The sequence below is a fragment of the Astatotilapia calliptera genome, chromosome 3 (genome assembly GCF_900246225.1).
Source record: "Astatotilapia calliptera chromosome 3, fAstCal1.2, whole genome shotgun sequence".
NCBI classification, from domain to species: domain Eukaryota; kingdom Metazoa; phylum Chordata; class Actinopteri; order Cichliformes; family Cichlidae; genus Astatotilapia; species Astatotilapia calliptera.
The window spans coordinates 348203-371695 of record NC_039304.1 but is presented as its reverse complement, the minus strand read 5'-3'; the positions used below and the strand labels follow the sequence as shown (position 1 = coordinate 371695).

Here is a 23493-nt window from a genome sequence, read left to right as displayed (position 1 = left end):
ATCTGGACATAGAACACAATATTACTTTCTAACTGCTAATGCTTTCAATGCTAACATTGTATTCGGGCAACAAAGCAAAGCCTACCAATGACTTTGTCCTTCTTGCCATTCCTGATGGGAGTGCAGAGCAAACTCTTTATCTGATTGCTGGAGTGAGCTGGGTTTTCACTCTGTGAGAAAAAGATGGATAATTACTCACTTTTGGAAAAGGAAAAAAAGAGAGAAAAAAGAAAAGAAAAGAGTACAGACCGTCCAAGGAAAGCGCTGGTCCTTGGTGACATCGGCAATGTTCAGAGGCTGCATGGTGTTTTTAACATACTGGGCGTACATATAGTTAATCTGGCTGTTATCGTGGCCCCTGAGAAGAAACACACAAAGAGAAAGAGCTTCACAACTAAGCATTTAGTATCAAGCTCACTTGGAATAATCCATTGAACCCTTGTGGACACTATGATACCATAGAAGGGCTATCCTCAAAACCAAACATAAAACACAAAAGAGAAAAGGCATAATATTCCCCCAAAATGAAGACATTTTCCAAGAAGCGGAAATAAATACAAACATTGTGCAACAACTGTATAAAATGTTAAAACATTTGCATTTCAAGGGTTTAAGACTAAAAAAGAGCTGAAACATTATGGTCCCAGTCATGATAATTCCATCATGACTGGGACCATCTCTGCCATGTGACTGTTAATTTGACTGGCTTTGCAGCCTGTGTTTTGTCGCTGACTGCAATGCACTGACCATATTAGCTCCCAGTTGGAGCTGGATTCGTCTAAAAGGCTCTGTTTAAATGTACAGCTACCAACAACCTGACTAATGTTGTTGGTTTCAAGTGCTCCAAATGAAATGTAAAACAGATGTTAAAAAAATACATTTGGGGGGTGGAGTGGGATTTATTACCCTGCCAGGTTTGCCACCACCCTGCTGGCAGCCTGTTGGGCAGATGGTGAAACTGGTGTTTGTCAGGAAATATTTACACCATTTAACTGCACTTAAAACCAAAAACTGAAAGTTCTACATTACTGTTTGTGAAAAGGTAAATAAACAAGATGTGGGCGGTTAAGTAAATGTGCCTGACGACCATTTTTAAAAAAGCATTTCTTTTAACAGACACAGCTTTGTCCAAAAACTGCTATGGTAGAACGGTTTATCACATAGGCCCACATATCACTGAAAGCAGAAGACACATTTTTCGGTCACTCTTATAATTTCTTATACATTTACCAGCAACTTTGTTAGGTATATCCAGTTCATCTACTTATTAACACAAATGCGTAATAAGCCAATCAACTCAATGAATTGAGGGACGCTGATATCAAAAGATCTCCCAAGCAACAGATTGGAAAAAGAAGGGGACTTGAGTGATTTTGAATGTGGCATGGTTGTTCTAACCAGAGTTTTTCAGAAACCACTGACCTACTGGGATTTTCCCACACAACTATCCAAGTTATACAGAGAATGATCAAAAAAATAGAAAATATCCAGTAAGAAGCAATTGTCCGGGAGAAAATGCCTTATTGATGCCAGAGGTCAGAGGAGAATACCCAGATGACTTTGAGTTTATAGGAAAGCAAAACACATTCAAGATATGCAGAAGAGCATCTCACCAAAATTATGCAACAGAGGATAGGAAAGACATTCTCTGGGTTGATGAGTCTCTGTTGCAATAGGGAGGGTCAGAATTTGGGATAAACAACATAAAATGGATTCTGCCTTGTATCAATTTTAATATTTCTGGCAGAGAAATAACAGTTATTAGTTCTAGTATGCAGTTTCTATCATACTTTGCTACTGGTTATGGGGTGGCAACATTTATTATGTGGTGGTCATGGCATAATATGCATGCATAATGTGTATTAAGTATTTTTGCTTCCTCAATTAATAGTTTTTTTTTTTTCTTAAAATGCGCAACCTTTTCTATTAATTCTACTAGGGGGGACTTTGTGGTGCTGTATCAGTACTTTGACTTTTAGAAGTAACAGCAGCCCTGAGTATTTTCAACAGCCAAAATTAGCAACAAGCAGTTAAGTAGTATGTATAGTATCAACTTTGACATAGTAGTGGCACACTACTATGTATTTATACATAGTACTACTTTATATTTCAAGATCATGATAATCTTCCAATTTAGAACTACAAGTTAAATAAAAAATAAATAAATAAAAAGAACTAACACAAATAAAATACACTTCAGCTAAATACTTTTACAATTTATTTTCTCAAACCAAGGAGCCGCAGTCTAAAGACTAAAGAGCTGCAGGTTGCCGACCCCTGCTCTAGGCTAACAGCACTGAATAATAAAATAGCTGCTGGCTAATAAAAACTAGGGGAGCTAGAGAGCCGCACCTGAGTTCAGTGTGCCCTGGCTCAGACCTGGGAGCTAAAGCCATCAGTCATGTCTGTCACCACTTAATAACCCTGTTTGTTATCTTTTGTCTCTCCAAGTTTAACCACAGAGTCCAGCTATAATACTGCATGAGAAATGATGGAAAAAGGATATATAAACATGGCACAAGCTTAAAGTCAGCTAAAGTTAAAGCCAATGGATTTTGGCTGTAGTGCTGTGGTGTAAGTGGTGTGTGAGTAAGACTGGGAGGGAATATGAGCATGTGTTAGCAAATGACAGAAAGGACCCCATGATGAGAGACACAAACTGTTAAGCATGTTTTGATGAAATCTAGCAATTATATTATGAAAATGATCAAGGATGGACCTTACAGATTTTTCCTTATAGTCAACAGTGAACGTGGATCACTGGAAAGTCTTTATTTAAGTTTCTGCACCATACTGGACAGTATATAAACATTTAATGTGCTCTTTCATTTATGTTTTTTCTTCATTTTAGCTACTTTCTACATTGTAGATATGTACTACAGACATCTAATATATGCGGAAAGATATATGGAATTATGTAGCAAAGAAGAAATTGATAAATAACTCTGAATATAATAATGGATTGCATTTATATAGCGCTTTTCGAGACCCTCAAAGCGCTTTACAATTCCACTACTCATTCACTCTCACATTCACACACTGGTGGAGGCAGCTACAGTTGTAGCCACAGCCACCCTGGGGCAGACTGACAGAAGCGAGGCTGCCATATTGCACCATCAGCCCTTCTGCCCAACACCAGTAGGCGGTAGGTGAAGTGTCTTGCCCAAAGACACAACGACCGAGACTATCCAAGCCGGGGCTCGAACCGGCAACCTTCCGGTTACAAGACGAACTGACAACTCTTGAGCCACGATCGCCCCTAAATATGTTTTTTTTCCTTAGTTGACAGCACTACAAACCCTCGGCCCTCTTTCAATGAGCTTCATGACATAGTCAGCTGAAACGGTTTTCACTTCACAGGTGTGCCTTGTCAGGACTCATTTGTGGAATTTTTTGCCTTCTTAATGGGAAGATGGGAACAGTCAGTCAGTCCGGAAAGTTGCTAAACTTGAATGTGTCCCCAAGTGCAGTTGCAAAAACCATCAAGCACTACAACCAAACTGGCTCACACGAGGACCACCAAACGAAAGGAAGACCAAGAGTCACCTCTGCTGCTGAGAAGTTCATCTCAGTCACCAGCCTCAGAAATCACCAGCATCTGAGATTAGAGCCCAGATAAATGCCACACAGAGTTCCAGCAGCAGTTACATCTCTAAATCAACTGTTCAGAGGAGACTGCGCAAAGTAGACCTTCCGTGAAGACCGAGTGTGAATGCATCATGGACGAGAACGGTCTTGGATGATGGAAGCTCTTGTCCTAGGCTAGTATCTCAGAGTGCTCTATCTAAAGCAGGGGTCGGCAACCTGTGGCACGCGAAGGGTTAACTGATGGCACGGCCATAGCTGGACTGGCCATCAGGCATACCAGGCTGCTTGCTCGGTGGGCCGATGATTTTTTTATTTATTTTTTTGTAACGGTATAAACAATGAAAGGTGGTGGATTGGCCAGATGCCGGTCGGTGTGTAAAAACAACTCAGTTGTTTGGTGGTGGCTATGGCGTAGCTTCCACAGATTCAGTAACATTAGCAAGTGGTGGAGGCCAGCGGGTGGATGAGAGAAAGGGGAGGCAAGAGGAGAGACTCGAGGCAGCCGCCGCTCCGAGTGTCGGGTGAACTGAACTTCAGGTGAGAAGTTATGACCTGCAGTCTATCTGGGTCAGATATAAACCAAGTTTAGGTGGAGTTTATGGCTTTAATACCTGGTAGGCCGGTCTCTAGTCAAAATGCCCGGTAATGCCAGTTAATGCAACATCAAAGCAGCTGGAATCCATATATGTGCGTGTTCATGGAGCTTGCATTTTCACCAGCTGGAAATCACTACCTGACAAGTTTAACTGTCCAAATACTGTCTTATTGACAGTATTTGGTTCTACATATCTGTGTGAGCAGATTTTCTCTCACATGAGTGTCCTCAGGTAGCCGTCTGAATGCTGGATGCTCGGAGTCCTGTGTCTCTGAGTGGGAGACCAGAGATCACATTAACATGTGTATCCCTCTATTAACAAACATGCCATATTGGCCCAGTTTAGTTTTCTTATCATTGTTGTGAGGAGACCATAAATAGCATTTGCATTTTCTATTGTACAGTTCATTTGCTTTATGGAGTTCTTGTTATGGATAAAAAGTGTCTTTTTTTTGTTTCAAAATAGCTGATAACGATTTGGGTCAAGGAGTATTTCAGTAATTCATTTTCTTAGACTAGATCTAGCAAACTTATCTACTTCACACAAGGGAAACATAACCCAGCCAAAGGAAACAGCAGAAGTAGTCTATTATAATGGGTGTAGATAGGTCATATCAGTTTGTCCAGTTAAGATATACAGAGCTTCTGGTTTTGTGTTATGTGCCAAGACCAGAGCATTTAGCATCAGTTGATGATCAGACAAGACTATCTGTCATAACTGTACAGGTAAACCTTTTACAGACCTGGTAGACCTTCTCCTGTTTGTCTATTGTAAGTTTCCTCAGGTTTCTACAGGTTTTTCACCTTTTGTGTTTCTGTTTGCCCATCAGGTCAGAGGTTTACTAGAGGGAGACTTGGGAGGAAATGGATCAGGTTAAGGACAGAAATATAATCTCTTACGTCCTTAAAATGAGAAACTCAAAATAAATAAATAAAAATTGTATACTTTCTTGATCCCTGTGGGGAAATTCCTCTCTGCATTTAACCCATTCACTCAGTAAAGCAGTGAGAAGCCACCGAATCTAGCGCCTGAGGAGCAGCGTGTAGGTACTTTGCTCAGGGGTACCTCAGAGTAGCTGTTTAGGAGATTTGAAACCCCGATGTTCCGATCATGGGACCACCACTCTCCTTACCGAGCTATTCCTGCCTCAACTGAGCTATCCCTGCCAAAGACCACAACCTTGGCAAGAGAGAAGCTTAAATCTCAAAGGAAGCAGAAAAAAATGGAGTGATCAGACAGCAAGGTGAAAGCAGTTTTGAGGTTAGCCTCAAGTCCCGTTGCTGTTGTTGTGTAGTAAGGTGAGACCGTTCCATCTCCGGTAGATTACTATATAGCTTTATAGTGTTAAATTATTTCTTTGCTGTAACACTGTCAAAAAAGTGGACACAAACACTGGCTGGTTTCATGTTCATGTGGTAAAAGTTAGTTAAAGAATTTGGTTCTTTAACTAACTTTTAAGAGCATTGCATAGTCTTTGCATCCGTTGTGTTAATCTGCTATTAATGTCCAACAAAGTACAGTGAAATCTACGCCTACTTGTGAATTTTCCAATTTTCTTTCAAATAATCCAGCAGAAAAATCCTGTGGATGACCCAAAAAACAACGATTGATTAATAAATAAATAAATAAAAAACAAAAAACTGAATATTGATGTATTTTGTGTTTTGAACTATTTAGAAGCCCATTATACATTATGCAAGGCTTTACTGGCAAATGATTAATATGGGGCACTAGGGCAAGTGAACATCTCTGTGGACCAGGAGAAGACATTCCTCAACCAGTGGGTGTTCTTCCATTGGCTGGCTAGGGTTAGAGGTAAAATTATGGGCAAGTGATTCCAGCCAACTGTGCCCACAGATTCTGAGACTCTTTACACTCTTAACCATCCAGTGAAGTAGACCTGAAGTACACTTACTGGCAAATTCCTCCCAACACAGCAGATGTCTGCCTCTCCCTAAGCCTGGTTCTACTAGAGCAGGAGTCTCAAACTCGTGGCCCGGGGGCCACTTGCGGTCCACGACACCCCTACTATATTGACGTAAAGAAATATAATGTATTTGGCCCTTGAAGTTACTTACTTAAATTATTTGTCTAGTTTTTTATTAAGAGCAAAAATAGAACATTTAACATTAAAACATGAATTTTGTAGTGTGTATGTGTGTGCAGATTTGTAGCACAATGGAGTGTTTAAGTCTCTGATAGTCATTCGTTTACTCAAGTAAAAGTGAGTCTTTTAGTGTTTTTCTTTGATTTCCAAGATTTAATGCATGGTAGGCCTTTAAATTTGGATAAATTTGATCCTTCAAGCTAATTACCTCAATGTGTCCTATCCAAAGTGACCTCAGTATACACCCACACACAGATGGAAAAGGAGCAGACTATGTGCATTTGTGTTTGGGTTTAATCACTCAAACTGAAATCCACACTAAAATCCACCCTTCCTCTCCCTTGCCCTGTGACTGACTTAAACAAGGTCATAGAAAACCTGCCGGCATCATGTAAACCATGACAGAAAATTTTGGGTTTTGATTCCGGGCAACAATCAAGCTCCAGACCTACACAAACTTCATTGTCCCACTTTGTCTGCTTGAAATCATCTGCCTGCCATTCCTGTGAGCTGTATCTACAGCATCAGTTCAGCATGACTGAACTTCCAGCTTTAGCGAAAAAGATTTCGTGTCACTGGGAAGCCACAGCCGTGGCAGTTAATGTCACTATAAAAAGCCTCCAGCAGTTCCAGACAGTCAAAGCTAACATCCTGCACTGCTCCTCCCTCCCTTCCCACATCGGCCCAGATGGAGTTGCTCATTTTTGCCATTTCGCAGCTGTCCCAGAGGAAATCTAGCACATACACACAGCAGCATTTAAACAGAATTATTAGATTAGGAGAAACTGGAATGAAAGTGGGATATACAAAATGAGACCCTATAGAAGACAAGGCAAGGTCTGGTTTGTGTCTGGTCCATCTACCAATTATTTCAATTTCAGACACAAAAATAGGAGGCCTGGAGAGCAGAATATCTAAAAAATAAAAGACCTAGTAAGAAGAATATCTGTACGTTGGGTTTAAATCAGTCACACACAAGAAAAGGATGTTAAAACTCTGTTTTGAAACTCACAGGTCCATTTGTTTCACCAAACTTTCCTTTACTGTGTCCTAGCTGTGTCTTAGCTATAAAGATATAGCTAAGAGACACAGAATGGGAAAAGTAATGGAAAAAGTGATTAAAGTCTGATCAAAAGCATGTTTTATGTATTACCTGATCTTTAATAATAATAAAATAAAAATATACCAAACCATGAATTCTCTGTATTTTTAGTTTTCTTTATTTTAAATGCATTAAGGTTACATTTAAAGACCACTTACATTATTATCGTCACCAAATCCTATGAACATTAATCAGTGTGTTATTCCATTTCTCAGAATCTTATGACATGCCTTTCTTGTTGTGATTCTCAGCACAAAGAGCTTTGGCCCCTCCTAATATTTGGAATTAACCCACAAATATGTGGTTCAGATTTTAAATTAATTTTCAAAAACGTTGTAGTGAGTCGTTGAGTAGTGCATGACATGCTTTTGATTTTTATTTGGAGTAGCATAGCTGAATTCAAAATAATTTGACTTCTTTGTTAAAAAAAAAAACTTAAACTTGTATATTGTAGGAAATATATGTAATGTTGTCACATCAATTTGTTGTCCACGCCATAAAATATTTTTCAACTTGAATATTTCAGTCAAAATCTCATGTGTGATTTGAGCTTTCCTCTCGATTCTTGAGCTGTATATTTTCTTATGTAGATTAGCTTCAAATTGGGTCTACAAACTGCAGTGTTAATACATTACATAGCATGTTATATTCAGGCTTCATTTGTTTGCTTATATTGCAATTTTACAGTTAGGAATGTTTATGAAATATGCAATAAAAAATACACACATTACTAAATAATATCACAGAATTAAAGAGTTACGTTAAAGTTAAGGAACTACTTTAAAGTTTGGTTAAAGTTTTATCTACGTTCATGTACTGTATATTTACTACCACAATACCTGCATTCATTTTAAGCTCCCTATTGAATCATATTTAGATCTTAATTTATTAAGCTCCTAACTTTTCTGTATTAATATTTTACTTATTGAGTTGGTTTGTTCTGTCATATTGTATTTATTTTCATAAAGCTACATTTTTAATGTTTTTTGGTGGAAAATAGTAATATCCCTACTTTTGGGGTTTCACACTTCTCTTAGCAGCAGAGTGTTGGTGAATTTTATGCACTATATGACTCAGCACTTGACAATAATGCTCTGTCATTTTATGTGGGTTTCAGCCTTGTGTCTGAGGTACTATGCCTCCTAAATACTTTCACTTTGCAGTAATACTATTTAGAAAGTTGATAGCACAATATCTAGGAATAGCATCCCGTTATAGTACCACACTCAATCTCAGTGAGCTCTTTACACTTATCCATGGCTGCAAGCTGATATGGCTGCACTTCATGCAGAGTTTATTTTCAGAAACTTGTCATTAATTAGAAACTTATCAGAAACTAAAATCCAATTTTATCTGCTTCTTATTAGTATAAAATCTTATTCTCACTTCTCCTATAAATATGCAGTCCATCAAACTATAGCATACCTCTTTTTCTTCTTCTTACCCCAGGCAAACCAAACTGACTAATCAAAATCACATAAAGCACTAACATATATGCATAGGTTATATATGGATATGTTGATACACAGAAAATGTAGTGAATGCACACTTAACTGCACACACAAACACACACACACACACACACACACACACACACACACACACACACAAATACAAACATGCAATCCAATTGTATTGCTTAGGATGAGATTAAGATTGAATTTTAGATGCTACATAGCAACTGTGGAGGTCAGGCCGCCCTAGAGAGCAGCATGCCAAAAGACGAGTGAGTGGGAGGGAGTAAAGGGGAAGGATCTCTATCTCATTGTATCTTAAATCAGATTAGTTCTTATTCACCCCTCTTGGCTGCAACCCAAGTCTACAACTGCAGATTCCCAAATCCTTTCCCTTGTACCATGGCCCTCTACTCATCCTGGCTGTAAATACTAAAACCATTTAACCCTGTGTTGGGAACTCAGTCTTCACCTCTTTGTGTTTCCTTTCTAATCATTTCACGACTCTTATTTTCCCGTTTCTCCCTTACAAATGACCATTATACTATTTGCGACATTTTATCATTTCTAGAGAACAAACAGGACACAGAGATAAAAACTACTGATCATAAATTTTTTCCTGCCATGGCAAATATATACACAACTTGCTAAAGTGGCTTATTTGTAAAGTTTATGCACCTGTAAGACCTTATAAATGTATAATATAATTTTAATATCACAAAAATAACTTCCAATTTAGACCCACAAAACCTTAATTATGCATGACATATTATAATTGCATCATATTAACAGGCAACCAGTGACGTAGCATAAGAATGCACTAGTAGTCATAATGTACACAAACTTTTAATGAGCAACCAAAACCATATATAGAACAGTTCAATAGTTCCCCTGTCAGTTGTTTCAGCTCATCCGAGGGAACATCAAGGCATTCCTTGGCCAGCTGAGAGATGTAATCTTTCCCAGTGTTCCCTGGGTCTACCGTGTGTGAGGGTCCCTGGGTCGTTGACCCAGTGTTTTGTGTTTTTGGTTCTTTGATTTTGTTATTTCATTATATTCTAGCTTTGCTTTACGGGTCTTAGGATTATTCTTAGTTAAGGTTCTCTGGGTGGGGTTTGGTTAGAGTTTTAGTGTTCTGGTTTTCTGTCTGTGTAATCCTTAGTTGCTGTCTCCCCTGTCTGCTATATCCCTGTGTCCAGTCAGTGTCTGTGTCTGCCCTGGTCCCACGTCTCTGTTCCCTCTGTTGTAGTGACTGCATGTGAGTCTGTGTCTTTTGTTCCATCTCTGTTATGTTTCCTGTTTTACTTTGAAAGTCCATGTCTCATGTTAATTTCGTGTTTTGCTTCCTTTGTCTCGTTAGGCCTGATTTGCCCCAGCTGTGTTTCCCTCCTGTTACCCATTCCCTGATTGCTCCCTCTGTGTATTTAAGCCCTGTGTTTCGCTGTGTCCGTGTCGTGATCTACCATTTATTTTGCTGTGTGTTTTGTCAGTCCGCCGGTGTTAGTTTAGTTTGATTTTTTCCAGTTATGTTATGTTTGAGTTCAGCATTAAAGCTGTTTCGGTTTAAGTTTGTCTCTGGAGTCTGCACCTTGGGTCCTATTCCTGTCTGCACACAGCCGTCACTTAACACCGTGGGGATTCCTATGAGTAGGATATGCACAGAAAACCTTGCCCAGAAGGCACCCAAGAGGTATCCTAGTCAGATGCCCAAACCAACTCAGTTACTTCCTTTCAGTGAGGAGGAGGAGTGACTCTGAGTTCATCCTGAATGACTGAACTTTTCACTCTATCTCTAAGGAACGGCTAGCCTTCGGAGAAAGCTAATTTTTGCTTTTTGTATCCAAAATGTAATTCTTTCTGTTATTGCTCAGAGGTTGTAAATCCATCTGTTTCTTAATGCATGCTCAATCATCCAGGTAAAGAAATCCAAAAAAGTTTGTTCCGTTCATCTAGCAATTTTAGTTTTCCCACTAAAAAACCCTACATCCAGATTAATAGAATCTACTTTTTCATGAATCCATCTCTCAATCACCTGCTCCTCTCTCCCTTGACTCATGACCAACTGACCAGGACAATTAAGTGTAAGTCAGCACCAACCAATGAAGCTGACAGGACCACATTATTCACCAAAAGCAGAGATGAGGCCATCAAAGTGGAAGCTTTTTGACATGGACGAGTCACCCCCCCCCCCCCCCCCCCCTCGTCACCAGACTCTGTTTCCTCTCCAGAACATGTGTCAGTGGGATTGAGGAGACCCTGAAAGTATTCCTTCCACTGCCCAAATACATGCTCAGTGGAAGTCAGCAGCACATCATACACTGTGTGAGTAAAGCACTACTTTTCACTTCTTAGTTGCTTGGTGGTTTACCAGAATAATTTCAAGGCCAATCAAAAGTCTTGTTCCATAACCTTACCGAGCTCTTCCCACACCCGAGTTTTTGTTTGAGCTATTGCAAGAACTGCACTCCACTTGGCCTGCCAGTGCCTGCCAGCTCCCTCCAGAGTTCTACAGACAATCCGAGCCCCCATACAACCTCTTCTTCAGCTTGATGGCTCCCGTCACCTCCAGCAACCTCTATCTGATTTGAAATGGGACCATGACAGGAGGAGGTGCAGAACATGTTGGAAGTGGGAACCGAATACCTTGCTTACTGGGCCTCTTCCAGATGAAGCCAGTACACCCTCACTATATGTCTGGATGCACCAGGCCTTTCCTTCACCACATGAGCCAACTCACCACTAGGTGATGATCAGTTCACAATTGAGTGCCTGTTTACACTTAGTGTCCAGAATATAGCTTGCAAACCTGCTTTTACAAAATTGATTGTCGACCTGCAACTGTCCTTTTGCCACATGTACTTATGAACACCCTTATGGTTAAATTTGGTGTTTATAATGGACAAACTGTGGTTAGCACATAAGTCCAATAAAAGAACGCCACTTGGGTTTAGGTCCTTCCCAGTCACATCCCTTCCGGACACACTGTTATTACCAATCACCCGTCTTCAAGTCTCCAAGTTTGAGAATACTGTGAATGAAATTGTTTATTTAGTTGGAGTGAGATTGTCACGGCTGGGGCAGCAGTCGTGTGGTGGAGTGAATGTTGCCGACAGCGGCGGAGGTGCGAGTGAGTTTATTTACAGTGCACAATAACAAAAGCGAGGGCAGAACTTAACATAAACCTAAACTGGGGAACACTAATAATAACAAAACACGAAACCATAACTCACAAAGTCACACGCAGGGAAAGACATAAGGAGGTACACAGGGGATGGAGAGCTGCAAATGGAGAGCAGAATGTGGAGCAGAGAGACGCAAAGATGACCCAATGACGCAGAATAACACAGACGAACCATCGGGGAACACAGGTAACCAGACACTATGTATGCACACGCTGAGGAACACAAAATGGCAAACCGGAGGGAGGCACAGCTGATCCTAATTACACAGACGAGGCAGGGAGAGCACAAAACTGAACACAGAGGAGTCATACATGGATATACAAAGTAAAACAGGAAGTATACACTGACGAAACCTAACCGGGAGCATAAACTATAACCAAAGACCTAGAACATCCAACCCCAAATACATATAGACAGAACCCCCCCAAACATATGATGATAATAATAATAATAATAATAATAATAATAATAATAATAATAATAATAATGAACACAAAATGCTGGATCAACGACCCAGGACCATGACAGAGATGTCCTGCTATGGATGTGACTACCCCTAATGACTGTTAAATGGTAAATGGACTGGTTGATTCTGTTCATCTGGACGCAGCGTTTTCAGCAGGAGAAACTTTTCGCCACTCATCCAAGTGACTTCTTCAGTCTCAGCTGACTGCAGGTTTCCCCAATCTTATCAACAGTATATTTTCACAATGACTGAAACAAGCCCACTAAATGAACAATGGGCTGTGAGGTCAGTTCCTCGATCATTAATATGCAAATTATCATATGACCACTGGTCAACAACCACTCATCAAACCCCATTGATCAATGGTACTAACTGGAAAGTTGCAGGTTAAATGGACTGGTTCTTATATGTCACTTTTCTACTCTATCTGAACACTCAACACGCTTTACACAACTTGTACATTCACATATTCACACCAAATTGCACAAGCACTTTTTTCTATGCTGTTCCTAAGTGCTTCCCATCTAACATTCCGGTTAGTAGGTGATCTGCTCTACCACCTGAGCTATAGACCAAGCACACAGCTCATGGAAATGGCAGCTGTTTCCACCAATATGACCATGTGCCCTACAACGCCACAAAAACCGCTAATTCAGGGAACACAACAAACTAACAGCAACCAAAATCTCCATCATCCACCTGAGTTGTCAGATGTAATAGGAGTGCACATGTATCTCAAAACAATGTTCATAATGGATGGTGTCTGAGAAAGGCTTCAGATGGCCTCCAAGTCAGTAAAAGCGTCCACATCATCATGGTAAATGGGTTGTAACCCAAGATCTGTCAACTTTAACCTAAGGACAGTGCAATGAAGCCAAAAGGGCCCAGCTAATGAGGACCAAAAGCTTTGTACTGAAATCCTGCAGTTGAATATCTAGGAACATGGCAGGTGAAGAATTTGGATTACCTTAAAAAGATCCCAACAGGCTGCAAATCAGCTCAGCAAACTTAAGAGTATTGAACCCCTTGTTCTTGTCTACACTGTATCAATTCAGTGTGACTGAAGGGGCATAATAAGACTTTCATTACTTCCAAAACATCTCCTTCTACATGATGATAATAGATCTTTGTGCAAGTGTCCATTATGCAAACATCATCTAAAGGCCTCTTAGGGAGAGAGAAAGGACAGTTTTCAACATTGCAAAAATACTGATGAAAATAGCTAGAGTATGCCTGAAGGCATAAAGTCATTAACACTCGAATGCCATTTTAACAGGCTTGTGCTGAGGGTGATCCTCTTACCTTTTTGGGGCATCTAGGACTTCACCAGTAAAGTCCTTCACCAGTTCCTCATAATCCATGTGAAAGACGCTGGAGAAAGTGTTCTGCAAAAAGAATGAAATACAGTTTACTTCTCTGAGATGTCAAAAACATGACTAATTTGGATGGTGGAGTTTGGTGAGGTGTAGGGGATAACAAGAGGTAGAAGTTGCTATTAGAAGCAAGATTATAAAAAAACATTCAGAATTTTGTGGTTTAATATAAACATAAACATTTCTATGACTTGCTGCAGGTCTACTGTGTGTTTTCTGGCTATATTGATTTCCTCTTGCCCTTCAGTTAAGCTACTAAAGCAAAACCCAGCATCCAGATGCCTCAAGTTAAACAGAGGTACTGTGCACAGCGCCTAAAACAGATTTCCTAGCATGAAAAAGGGATGTTGATCTATTACCTATGAAGCCTTGCCAGAATGAGAGTTTATTTTGACATTCCAGTCCTCTTTTCTCCTTTCCCCCCTTATAGGGACTTGTTTCTCTCAATCTGCACTCCCAACCCTTCACAAAGGATACTTTTTTTTCTATTTTAAAAAGGTTGGGACAGGATGTTAAAGACGAATGATCTTTCTTCATTTGGAAAGATTGCCCCCATTATTGTACATACTTACACATAGTTTTGCTCTTGGGTAACTGATCTTTTTAGGTGAGTGTAATAAAGCTGTTTTAAACATAAATAGGACCAAACGATGTTATGACATTTATTGGGGTCTTTGGCAAGTGGAATAGTTTATAACAGGATGACACATGATAATGGAATGTTTTCCTGCATGTGGGAACACTGGAATAAATTAGGTTTGTCTTATATTCATTCGAAGCATCATCATGTGAAGGAAAGACGAAGAAATAGTTAACTACAGCAGATTATAGATTAAACAGATTAAACATACAAGTCATTAAAGAAATCATAGTGGTGGTTTATGTTGATATAAAAAGCCCTATTTTGTTGTTCAGATAGGAAAATAATAAGACGGTCGGAAATGGGAAAATCAGAAAATGATAAAAAGAAAGTCTAAAACATTGGCTGGTTTCTACGCACACAAATTCACTCACGCTAATGGCGTAATATGTTTTTAGGAAACAATTTCAGATTTATTTCTACTGGGGAGAGCTAAACTATACAGAACAACAACATAGTTATGGTGGCGTGCCAAATGTCAAACCCTATCACATTCACGCACCAAGCCAAACATCCACATCTCCACACTATGAACATCTACTGTGCACATATTTACATGCAAAATGCTAAACACCATACAAGTGCATGCATTCGAGAGCCCATATATTAGATATGGGCTCTCACATACAAGCAGACTCTCTCTCTCTCACACACACACACACACACACACACACACACACACAATATATAGCACTGTGTCCAAAGAGATACCATGTACTGCAGTAAAATGAAGTGAGCTAATGCAGGCTCACATCTTAAAAAGTTCCATGTTATTGTTGGTACAGTCAGTGTTTAAGAACAGCACTTTCATTTAGTAGACTTCCTACAGGAAAGCTCCTTTCCTAGACAAAATGTTATGTTAAAATCCAAAGACTTGTGTGTCCTGCTTGAAAAAGTACAGATATCTAACACTGACACGTGTATACAGAGGGCTGTCTTGTAGATAAGGTTAGAAGAAGTCTCTTCTCAGAGTAAATGTTTAGTAAGAAAGGAAAGAGGTAAGAGAGAAAGGGGGATTGGTATAAAAGAAAGGGAGACAGCTAGTCTGACAACTTGTGAGGTCAGGAGAGGGACAAAGACACACACACATGCCCAGAATCTATACGCAAACTTAAGCAGTGGTTTGTAAAAAGGAGTCACTTTACCCAAAAACATCGAGAGCACCTGAAAGAATTGCGGGTGAAGTGGTTTTGACATATTAATCACTTTGAGATACTCTTTAACCCTTGAAATTCAGTTAATCATTGTAAGGTTATAAAGCCATTTCCACACTATCTGAAGTCCATCTTGATGCACGCTCAATCATCCAGCTAAGTAAATCTCCAAAAGTTGATTCTGTTCATTTGGACGTAGCGTTTTGTGGGAGAAACGTTTCGTCACTCATCCAGGTGACTTCTTCAATCTCAGCTGACTGCAGGTTTCCCCAAATCTTATAAACAGTACATTTGCATAATAATAATAATGGATTGCATTTCTATAGCGCTTTTCGAGACCCTCAAAGCGCTTTACAATCCCACTATTCATTCACTCTCACATTCACACACTGGTGGAGGCAGCTACAGTTGTAGCCACAGCTGTCCTGGGGCAGACTGACAGTAAGAGGTAGATGAAGTGTCTTGCCCAAGGACACAACGACCGAGACTGTCCAAGCTGGGGCTTGAACCGGCAACCTTCCGATTACAAGACGAACTGCTAACTCTTGAACCACGATCACCACAATGACTGAAAACAGCCCACTGAAGGAACAGTGGGCTGGGAGGTCAGTTCCTTAATCTTAATTATGCAAATTCTCATGACCATTGATCAACAACCACTGATCAAAGCCCACTGATCAATGGCCATGAGTACCATTCACAGAGAGTTGGGTAATGGCTGCAATCACAGTCCTGTAGTCTGTAGTCTGAAGTCCATCATTTTACACTGTGAAAGATTATTCACAGATAGTTGCCAGTCTTTCAAGGCATCAACATCCCAGCAAAGTCACCCCAAAGTCAGTTGATGACTGCAAAAAAACCCCCCAAAAAAACCAAAAGCCGCACCTCAGACTCTACAGGCCTCAGTTACAATGTTAAAATTTGTGACAGTAGAATTATAAAAACACTGAACAAGAATGGCTTGTTTGGAAGGGCTGCAAGGAGAAACCCTCTGCTTTTCAACCTTCAACATGACTGTAGTCTCACCACAGTGAGACCCAAATGACCACAAACTTCAACGAACTGAAGCAATGTTATAGAGAAGATTGGACCAAAATCCCTCCCCACTGATGTGAAAGTTTTACAGAAAATTATTATTTCAAGTTAGCTCAGATTACTGCTGCTAAAAATAGTTCTACAAGCTAGTGAATCTTAGGTTAGTTTTTCACTGCTTTTGTAGCAGAAATCCAGAACCTGGTAAGTAAAAGATTATATTTTTATTATCTTCTGGCCTTTAAATTGCAAGAGGACATACTGCATGAGGTCTCAAACAAAGTGAGGGTTTGGGACCTATTGGGTAATCTCTCCCTCTGTGCAAAGTAATTTTATTATACTCCTCATAGTGAAGTCCAAGGTAGACATAGCTTTACACTATTTTCCATACAATGGTTATTCTGAAATCGTTATGACAGCTGCTTTCTTTGTCTGGATAACATTCAGAACAAGCAATCATCTTAATTGGGCTAACTGGGTTACAATAAATACCAGACAAAGTAAAGCACCAGTGTTTTGTAACCTAATGCAAACCATTTCAACATTCCTAAGCCAGTTAAATCAGGCCTAAACACAAATATTAAACAGTGAACTGACTGTGCAGTTGATGCTTTACAAAACCAATATGTAGAAAAACTCAACATTCAGTACAGTTACCCACTAGCCAGATGGAAAGAAATATAAAACTGATCTGTTGATGTTGGGACTGGCAATGAGATTGGAATTGCACTGCTTAGCCAAGTGCAGTGATGTAGGTAAGTGAAGATAAATGAATGCTGAAATCTATTTCCTGAAAAATATCTCTAATGAGAAATATAAGACATTGTACATGCTCGGATCGTTCCTGAAAAATAAACCCAACCCAGCAGTCCACCCAACACATCTGGTGCTCCGTCATCCACTTCACTATATATAAAAGTATATACATATCACAGATATCAACAAGACAATATATTCTGACATTATGGTGACAGGTCATAAGAAGAGCACATGAGAGTATCCATCATGTTGTGGCTGTTTAAAGGTTGCATTGGTGCTGCCTTGACTTGAGTGATTTAAAGTATTAATGGTTTCAGCTTTATCCAGATTTAGGCATGCACATAATGTTTACACATTAGTACATACTGTTAAAAAGCTGTTATATTACTAAGTATGGGTTCATTTTACACATAAATGAAAAAAATATTGCAATTAATTAAATATTAAATAAAATAACTAGATATTGTAATAGTTAGAATGTTGTGCCTAAATGTGGTTTATATTATTTTATATTATTTTTTAGCCTGCAGCTGCTAATATGTATTTTTATAGAGTGAACATATCATAGATTACTACCAGGTATATTTAATGATGGAAAAGCTATTCTGATGAGCCTTACGTCTGCTGGACAACGTTAAGCCCCAAAAGATTATTTTTTCAACAACAAAATTAGATCTTTTTATTTTCTCCTCTCTGAATCACCCTGAATCACAGCTTTCCTACCAAAGAATTCCTCCTTGTGGTCCCTGTAGTAACATCTCTTTCTGGCATCATCTTTGTTGTTGTCCACTCACTCACTGCATCAACCTACAGTGGTACTAGGGGGAAAAAGTGGTTGGAACATGTGCAACATGACCAAAATTAGTGCAACCACGTGCAATGAACTTGATTCCTTATTTCAAAGGAAACAAAGCTTTGCTTTGAAGACAGAGAACCAGGTCTCTGAGCACTTCCAGTCAGTTGCTGTCTTCATAGCAACTTTGGTGCATAAATCTGTGAATGTTCTCAGTCATCCAGGTCATCGTAGTCAAAGGAGCTTGCAAAGAAAAGCGTCTGGACTTCTTTAAGTTGCTTGAAGACGTTTCACCTCTCATCCGAGAAGCTTCTTCAGTTCTAAGGTCAAATGGTGGAGAGTCCCAGATATAAACCTAGTGGGAGTTTCCCCCCACAGAGGGACAAAAGGACCCCCTGATGATCCTCTAATCGCCTGAGCCAAGGTGGGAAACTGGGCGTGGGTCCCAATCAGCCAGAGTTTCGGGTGCGTTCATTGTGAAACCTGGCCCCACCTTATCATGCGAATTCCTGAGGTCAGATGACCCAGGATGTGAGTGGGCGCCTTAACGCCTTAGAACTGAAGAAGCTTCTCGGATGAGAGGTGAAACGTCTTCAAGCAACTTAAAGAAGTCCAGACGCTTTTCTTTGCAAGCTCCTTTGACTTTGGTGCATAAAGATGGTAGAAAGGAGGAGTCAGTCTGGAATCAATTTCTGATTCAGTCCTGTCAAGTAACTAATTATATGGTGATGAACTGTGATTGCAAATCTGCTGCTGTTTTCCGGAGGAAGAAATTAGTGGCACAGTCTACAGTCTGGACATGAACATTTTATTTATATTTTATTGCACTCAAAGATAAGAGTGCAATGATAAAGTTGAAAACTGTATCCAGGCAGAAATATCTGCATTATGCTGATAAAAAAAACCTCGGCTCTTTGCAAGCACTTCCACACACCTCATGCTAACGCTAAGCTAGCCAAGAACCCAGAGTGATAGAGCTGAGTGAATGCCAACCACAGCCCAGTAGCCAGACCTGGACTGGCTACTGGGCTGTAACAAAAAATAGGTAACAAAAAATAGTCATTAGCAGTCAGGCTGGAGCCTCTGTTTCTACCTGTTCTTGTTTGTAACATAGAATCATTGTGGTGATCACTTTAAAGTCTCTTTGTGCTGTTTTTTATTTTTGCTTTGTGCTGTTGGCTTCGTGTTCATACATAAATACTAAGAGAAAGACTATTTGTGTGTCCTCATTAGCATAGAGATTTTTGTTGGTGCCTAGAACTGTAGCCTACAGGTATATAATGTTAGATGGTAATTATGAGACAACTGAATCAAAGTGATATCGTAATGGATTTTGAATTTTTATCAATTTTCCATCCTTAGGTAAAACTCCCTTTCTTACCTCAGGTTAAGAGCACTTCTTTTCTGCAATTGTTTTTAAATTTACTAGAGTAAGGTGATATTAGATCTGCTCTTTAGGAATGCACCTGGTCAGCACATAAAGAAGCTGGATAATGTCTATTCAATTCTATACAATTCACTTTTATTTACACAGTGCCAAATCACAACAACAGTCGCTTCAAGGCGCTTTATATTGTAAGTTAAAGACCCAACAATAATATATACAGAGAAATACCCAACAGTCATATGACCCCCTATGAGCAAGCACTTTGGCGACAGTGGGAAGGAAAAACTCCCTTTTAATAGGAAGAAACCTCCAGCAGAACCAGGCTAAGGGAGGGGCGGCCATCTGCTGGTTGGAGTGAGAGAAGGAATAAAATAAAAGACGGAATAAAAGACATGCTGTCGAAGAGAGCCAGAGATTAATAAGAACTATAATTGTGCTTTATGTTTTATTACTGACTGTCAAAATCATGTACATCATTGTTATGCTGCGGCTAAGCTGTCATCTCTGCTTCCAGACTTGCCTATTAGTTATTTTTGTAAATACATCTCTTTTTGGGAATGGTCATTCTTATCTGTGTGTTTATATGTGTACAAAAGCGAAAACAGTACTACCTACACTCTCACAATACAGAACTGAATTAGGAGAAAACACTTTTAAATACGCTACCTCTTTTTCCTGGAATAATAAACAGAAGGATCTGAAATTTTCAATCAGAACAGTTCTCTTGGTCAGTGTGACTGCTTTTAATGTTGCTCTTGTAATGATCTGACTTCCAGTCAGATCATTAACCAGGGGTTAATCATACAGGTTTTCACTGCTCTGTTTTTCCATGACCAGTGGAGGTCACTGGCCGTCAGCCCCTAATCTTTGGATGTTTGTGTGAATCTGCTGATAGTAAAACAAAAATTTCAGTTTGTGTGCACCCACACATTGTGATTTGAGGTCCTTGTACCTTTTGAGATGCAGAAATTCTGGAACCATGGAACCCGGGCTAGTCAAGTGACCAATTGCAAGATATAGAAAAGCTAAGAAACAATTCAAAGTTTGGTAAAATACATCTAATCAACCTTTTTTGAATTAAGCCAAAATAATCTAATCTAATCCAGAACAACAGACAGCTATTCCAACTCCAAATCCACAGTATTGAAGTTCTTCTGTCCTCCTGGGCAGCTCCAACTGGGCTCTGGGTTTTGGTGTGTGTGGTGGTTTTTGCTCGTCCTTGCTCGCTCTCTGTCTCGCACTCTGTCACTCTCTCTTTGGTTCTCTGTTTAATTGTCTCCGGAGGTTCTGCCTTGCTGTGCCCTGTGTCCACTTTTATTGGACACACCTGGCAGCAGGCCTCTGGTCTCAGGTCACTCACCTTTCTCCCAGCATTCTTAAGGCTGTGGAAATTCTCCAGTTGATGCCATTTTGTCGTGTTATCACCTGTAATGTATTGACAGGCCACCATTTGACCATCGTGAATATTCCTCATTTACCTGTTTAACATCTACCGAGGCCCTGTTTCAGTGGGAGCTGACGGCCCGACGTACGTTTAACTTCCCGAAGGACAAGTTCTCCTTTGCCCTGGTCCTCACAGAACCCAACATCCAGGGCAAGTTCATCGTGGCAGGGGAACCCCAAAATCAGGTCCTACACCTGATCCTGATCCTTTCCCTTGTCAACATCATCATAACAAAAATGCATCCCTAGGCCTGCTTTTCCTTTTGTTTGACTTCCAAGGAGCAAAAATTACAGTGTGGGTGATTGTGAGCTGTTGACTGTAGTAAGTTGGCATCAGAGGAGTCAAGGCACTGGCTCGAGGGTACAGAAAAACTATTCAATGTCTGGACCTAGCATACATCCAAGCAGTCAAGCATCTCAATTCTTGTTAGGCCAGGTGGGCATTGCTCTGTACCCATTTAAATTTCAAAATAACTTACCGCCAATGTTCACAAAATGTAAAGCCAGATGCTCGATATTCCCCCAAGGACACCTCTTCCAAGCCAGAAACTATCCTTTCACCAACGTCTGTGGTGGGAACTCTTACTTGGGAAACTGAGTGCCAAATAAGAAGTGATTAGCTCTCCAAACCACATCCTGGAAATGGACCACCTGGCCACCCTATTCTGCTTGCAAGAAGGAGAACACCACCTCTGTAGAATCACACAGGCGGCTCTCCTCTGTACGTACAACAAAACAAATGCCTGGACGATTAGCACCGGCTTGCTGCTCATGTCTACCGTCCTGGTCAGAAGGTGTTTGATGGGTAACCACAGTCAATTATGTGCTTAGTCCAGAAAACAATCTTGGAGTTTTGTAGGCCCCTTTGAAGTTAATTCATAGATTAATCCTGTGACTGTCCATTTAAAACTTCCTAGACACATAAAGATCCACACCTTTTTCCATGTGTCTTAGCTAAAGGCAGTGCTCTCTTTTCAAACACCGGTAACGCATTGACAGGTCACCATTCATCCTTCGTAAATATTCCTGTGACTAAAGCTTCTGTGACTTCTTGTATAGACAATCCCACTGTGCCTGCCCAGTCACTGGAACCCCTGTAGTTTAATACTGTGTGTTTTGCTCAGCTGCCAGCCTGCCTGCTTCCTCATGCTCATTGCTCCAAGTTTTCTTGTGTTATCTTTGGATTATCTTCCAGCCCTAGGGTCTCATTCTGTGCTGCGCATTGGCAGGGACGATGGTGGCAATGTGATTACCACATATATTCGACTGATATATATACTAATATATCTATTAAAACCTTTAATTCTACATTAAAAATACAGACATAAAGATGAATGTCATGCACCAAAGGCCATTTTCTACTCATCAGAACCCTGTGCCATCTTAGTTAAGTAGCATAGTCATGTAATATTAACTCTAATTTTTAAAAATAACTATTACTCATAAAAGCATAGCTACAAATTAACAAGTTACACTGATGTAGTGATTTTTGATATTACAGTATAGGTCACTGCTTGCATATGTACTGTGACATCAATGCATCTCTTTAGAGTTGCACTGGAGGTGCATTCAGCTTGCTCCTCACTTTCTAACAAAAGGTGTCATTGCTCAAAAAAAAAAACAAATTACCACTTGACTGCTGGACAGAAATAAAAGTTGAAAAAGGAAACAAACTAACAAAAAAATATCAAAACTTCTAATTTTCTCCAAAGTTTGCACCACTATGATTAAAAAATGAATTTAAAAAATTATTCCACTGCCTATTTTTTCTTGCTTAAGAATATTTTACATGTTTTGCCTTACTAAAAACTGAATGGTCTTGTTCAAGACAGAGGAATGGGAACACTAACAAACCACTGTTTAATGCAGTGTTTCATTCAGCAGTGGAATATTTCCCTGGAGCACCTGCTTTGTAAAAGTTTCTTCCATCTCCCAAAATATCTCTTGTTCAAAGGTTGATCTGCCACATTCCCCACTGTACTAATGTTAACATAAAGCACCTTACATAAGGCCTATATAAGCTACCTGAAGTGTCTGTCAGTAGTGTTAGCTTTGAAAATTTCTGACCATAAAAGGAACTCCATGATAGTTTTAAAAAAGGTGATAAAAATAGCATGTAGGGTGTAACATGATGTTTTGGAAGCAATACCACACCTCTAATCTTCTCAATGAATTACTGCTCTTGGATAGGTCAAGCAAAAGGACAGAGGGCCTGTTCAAATAGACACAATATGAAAAGAGAGTATCCATTGCACTTCTTGAGGACAACTTGCCTGAAAACATACACAAACAAGAAAAATAAACAAGAAGCACTCAGCGAGTGCAAACCTCCACCAAGGCTGCTCACAGCAGCTTTTACTTTTGTTTTATTTTTTAATATGTATCTTTAAAAGTTTGTAGTGCAGTAAAATAGCACG

At 39.8% G+C, this 23493-nt stretch overlaps 1 protein-coding gene across 3 annotated transcripts in view; it reads right to left on the bottom strand.

Moving 5' to 3' along the window:
- pde5ab (phosphodiesterase 5A, cGMP-specific, b) overlaps positions 1-23493 on the bottom strand; it is a 104642-nt gene that overhangs the window by 27001 nt on the left and 54148 nt on the right. For all 3 annotated transcript variants that reach the window (XM_026158155.1, XM_026158134.1, XM_026158145.1), the window contains exons 8-10: positions 13798-13880; positions 250-358; positions 86-170 (exon numbers count right to left, since the gene is read on the bottom strand). In XM_026158155.1, coding sequence (XP_026013940.1) covers positions 86-170; positions 250-358; positions 13798-13880 — 277 coding nt within the window. The remainder of the gene's footprint in view (positions 1-85; positions 171-249; positions 359-13797; positions 13881-23493) is intronic.